Source organism: Palaemon carinicauda, chromosome 14 (genome assembly GCF_036898095.1).
Source record: "Palaemon carinicauda isolate YSFRI2023 chromosome 14, ASM3689809v2, whole genome shotgun sequence".
Classification (NCBI taxonomy): Eukaryota; Metazoa; Arthropoda; class Malacostraca; order Decapoda; family Palaemonidae; genus Palaemon; species Palaemon carinicauda.
The window spans coordinates 29,831,687-29,835,121 of NC_090738.1; the positions used below are offsets into that span (position 1 = coordinate 29,831,687).

The following is a 3,435-nucleotide window of genomic DNA, read 5'->3' on the forward strand; positions in this document are numbered from 1 at the left end:
TTACACTAGATTTTAGACAATATCAAACCCTTTTTTTGATGAATAGTTCTCGGTTATGCATTATGAAATCCTTTAACTATTTTTGAACGGAAAATCTCTCCCTACTTCTTTTTTTTCAGTATACATTCATCCTTTTCAATTCAAATAATCAATCCAAACTCACCACACTATGATAGTTTTTATCATTCGGTTATATGATGAAATTCAGCCATTATATTTAATACACTTTTGAGGGGTAGGAATTGATAAGGGAAACCTGAAGGGTAAAGAAAAAAATCTTGGAATATTTAGAAAATCTTATCCTTATTTTGCAATATTTCATTTATTAGATTTAAAAAGCCGAAGTTATAAGTTGAATCTTCCGTGTGGCAGGAGATGGCATTCAGGCAAAGATGATTTTAACAAATTGGAGATAATTTTTATTTTTAAATATTTAGGTAGATTTTGTTTCTTAACACAGTCGTAAAACATATATTACAAGGAATAATGTGAAATGTCATCTAATCACAAATTCTAGGTACAATATGGCAATTAGTATGTCTAGAAAAAAGCAAAGAGAATGCATAGATACCTAGCGAAGACATGAAAACCTAATAGATAGTAATAGAAGTTTGAGCGAAAACATAATTATAGGATTACAGACACCAACATTCGATACAAGGTTATTAAGATATTAAATGAAAAGATGTAGTAAACATTGAAATCCTCTGATATTAATGAAGTTTCAGTAAAAAAACAAGATGGCAGGAGTTGCAAGATAAATATCTTTTCTAAGTCTGGTGGTGATTTAAGCCAGTGTTTAAATGTAATAAGTAATAATGTTACTCTACTTCATTGGACGCAATCTGATGCTGTTAAATGTTATTCAACATTAATGAAAGCAGCCTGATGTTAATAAATGTTATTCAACATTAATGAAAGCAGCCGGATGTTAATAAATGTTATTCAACATTAATAAACGCAATCTGATGAAAATAAATGTTATTTAGCATTCATGAACACAGTCTGATGCTAATAAATGGGATTCAACATTAATGAATGCAATCTGATGATGATAAATGTTATTCAACGTTAATAAAAGTAGTTTGATGCTAGTAAACATTATTCACATAACTGAACAAGTTTCATGCTAGTAAATGTTTTCACCATAACTGAACAAGTCTGGTGCTAGTAAATGTTTTCACCATAATTGAACAAGTCTGGTGCTAGTAAATGTTTTCACCATAACTGAACAAGTCTGATGCTAGTAAATGTTTTCACCATAACTGAACAAGTGTGATGCTAGTAAATGTTTTCACCATAACTGAACAAGTCTGATGCTAGTAAATGTTTTCACCATAACAGAACAAGTCTGATGCTAGTAAATGTTTTCACCATAACTGAACAAGTCTGATGCTAGTAAATGTTTTCACCATAACAGAACAAGTCTGATGCTAGTAAATGTTTTCACCATAACAGAACAAGTCTGATGCTAGTAAATGTTTTCACCATAACTGAACAAGTCTGATGCTAGTAAATATTTTCACCATAACTGAACATGTCTGATGCTAGTAAATGTTTTCACCATATTTGAACAAATACATTTAGAGTCTTCTACCACCTCTGATCACTCACTGTGTCAACAAACTCAAAACTGAGAGTGTCACCTTTTAGAATTATTGATTAACGTTATGTCTGAAATACATTGCAGTATAACTCAAAAGAGGCACTCTTAATTTAGAGTATAGACGTAGAAAAAGCAACTTTCCTTTTCCATTTCTTATTTACTTTTTCTAAGGTAATGTGCAATTTAATTCGACCATCTTTATAATATGTGAAAATCCAACTTAAATTTTTGATTCGTGCTGAACATATCTTTTTTTTCTTTTTATCTCAAAATTAGATTTAGATAGGAATGCAGGTTCTCCTAGATATGGCATGGAGCACAATTTCATTAACTTTACGTAATTCTAACTCCCGGTTAATTTGACTTCAAACCCGACATTTTAACACGAAAGGACAATTGATAATGAGAAAAGCAAATCACTTGAGAATGATGGGCAACAATCTCTCCTTATCTCTCGTATTAAACGGTTCAGATATGGTGATTTCTATATTATTAACTAGTATGCACTACATTACAGGCTATAAGCTTTAAAACACTAATGGATATTCAAAGTCTCAGGTAGTACCATACCTCGTCTCTGACTCCATACTATAAGCCTATATAAGGGAGTCTTTGAATTTACAGCATCTGATCTCAAACAGTACCACGGAGCCCTTACTAATTCAATACAGAATTCTCTCAAATAGAAATAAAAAATCCATTCAAATTATAGGAAAAAGACGATAGAAAGGATGTTGAAGAAAAAGAATAGCGCGAGAGATGACCCTGACACGGCAGACGATATTCTAGTTGTAGGCGCTGTGACGGGCCGAGAGAAGATTGTGACTCAAAGGCAGGTTGAAAGCAACTGAGTGAGTTTATTATAGAACACTCCTTTATATACAAAAGCGCAAGGCAACAAGAATTTTCATGTTCAAAATTAACACTGTTACCTCTGAGAAAAACAGACATGTGTTTTCAGGTTCTTTTTAGTGCGAGGGGAGAGCTAAGATACAAGCACAAAATGAACTATGTACGTGTGACACACGGTTGGTACAGCGCTCTTACACATTTATCTTCTCTCACGCGTCTATGGATTTACAGCATCGGAACTCAAACAGCACCGCAAAGCCCATACTAATTCGATACAGAATTCTCTCAAATTACAATAAAGACCATTCAAATTATAGTAGAAAGACCATAGGAAGGATGCTGAAGAAAAATATTGGCACGAGAGATGACCCTGACGCGGGTGGAGGTGCTCTTACACATTTTTCTACCCTCACGCGTTTATCCTCGTTACTGCAGTTCATTGCTTTCTTCATGACGTCGATGACTGGGTTATCCTTTGGATAATAAAAGTCTTGGCAATTGCACTTAAACATCGCATCTTGGACAACTTTTCCCTGGCCGTTTGTTCTACCAGCTCTTGGACCGTCCAGGGTACCCGGATGTACAACGCTGTCTACGATGATGACTTTAGAAACGCCATCGCCTGGAATGGTGATCGAACCTGGAAACAAAATGAGGTTCTTGATATCACGAAATTCCATTTCTCCCCCATGCAGTTCCATGGCACCCTTGTGGACAGTCAGGTTAACGATGTTTCTGAAAGAAATCTTCTCCAGCAGTGCGAGAGAGAGCAGTGCTTCATCTTTGACTGTGAGCGTCTCTGTGCAGTTCTCAATGCGTAGGTCAATTACGCTGGAGCCGATGTTAACGGTGTCGAAAGATAAGGTCATCTGTAATTAGAAAGAGATATCAATAATTGTAGTAAATGAAGATAGCATTTAGGACATTATTATTATTATTATTATTATTATTATTATTATTATTATTATTATTATTAT

General features: G+C 34.3%; 1 protein-coding gene across 1 annotated transcript in view; it reads right to left on the reverse strand.

Moving 5' to 3' along the window:
• Window positions 1-414: 414 nt before the first annotated feature.
• The window catches only part of LOC137653148 (uncharacterized), a 6,906-nt gene continuing 3,885 nt past the window's right edge, over window positions 415-3,435 (reverse strand). The window contains exon 3 of the mRNA XM_068386530.1: window positions 415-3,327. Within this exon, the coding sequence (XP_068242631.1) occupies window positions 2,770-3,327 (558 nt within the window). The 3' untranslated portion in view covers window positions 415-2,769. The remainder of the gene's footprint in view (window positions 3,328-3,435) is intronic.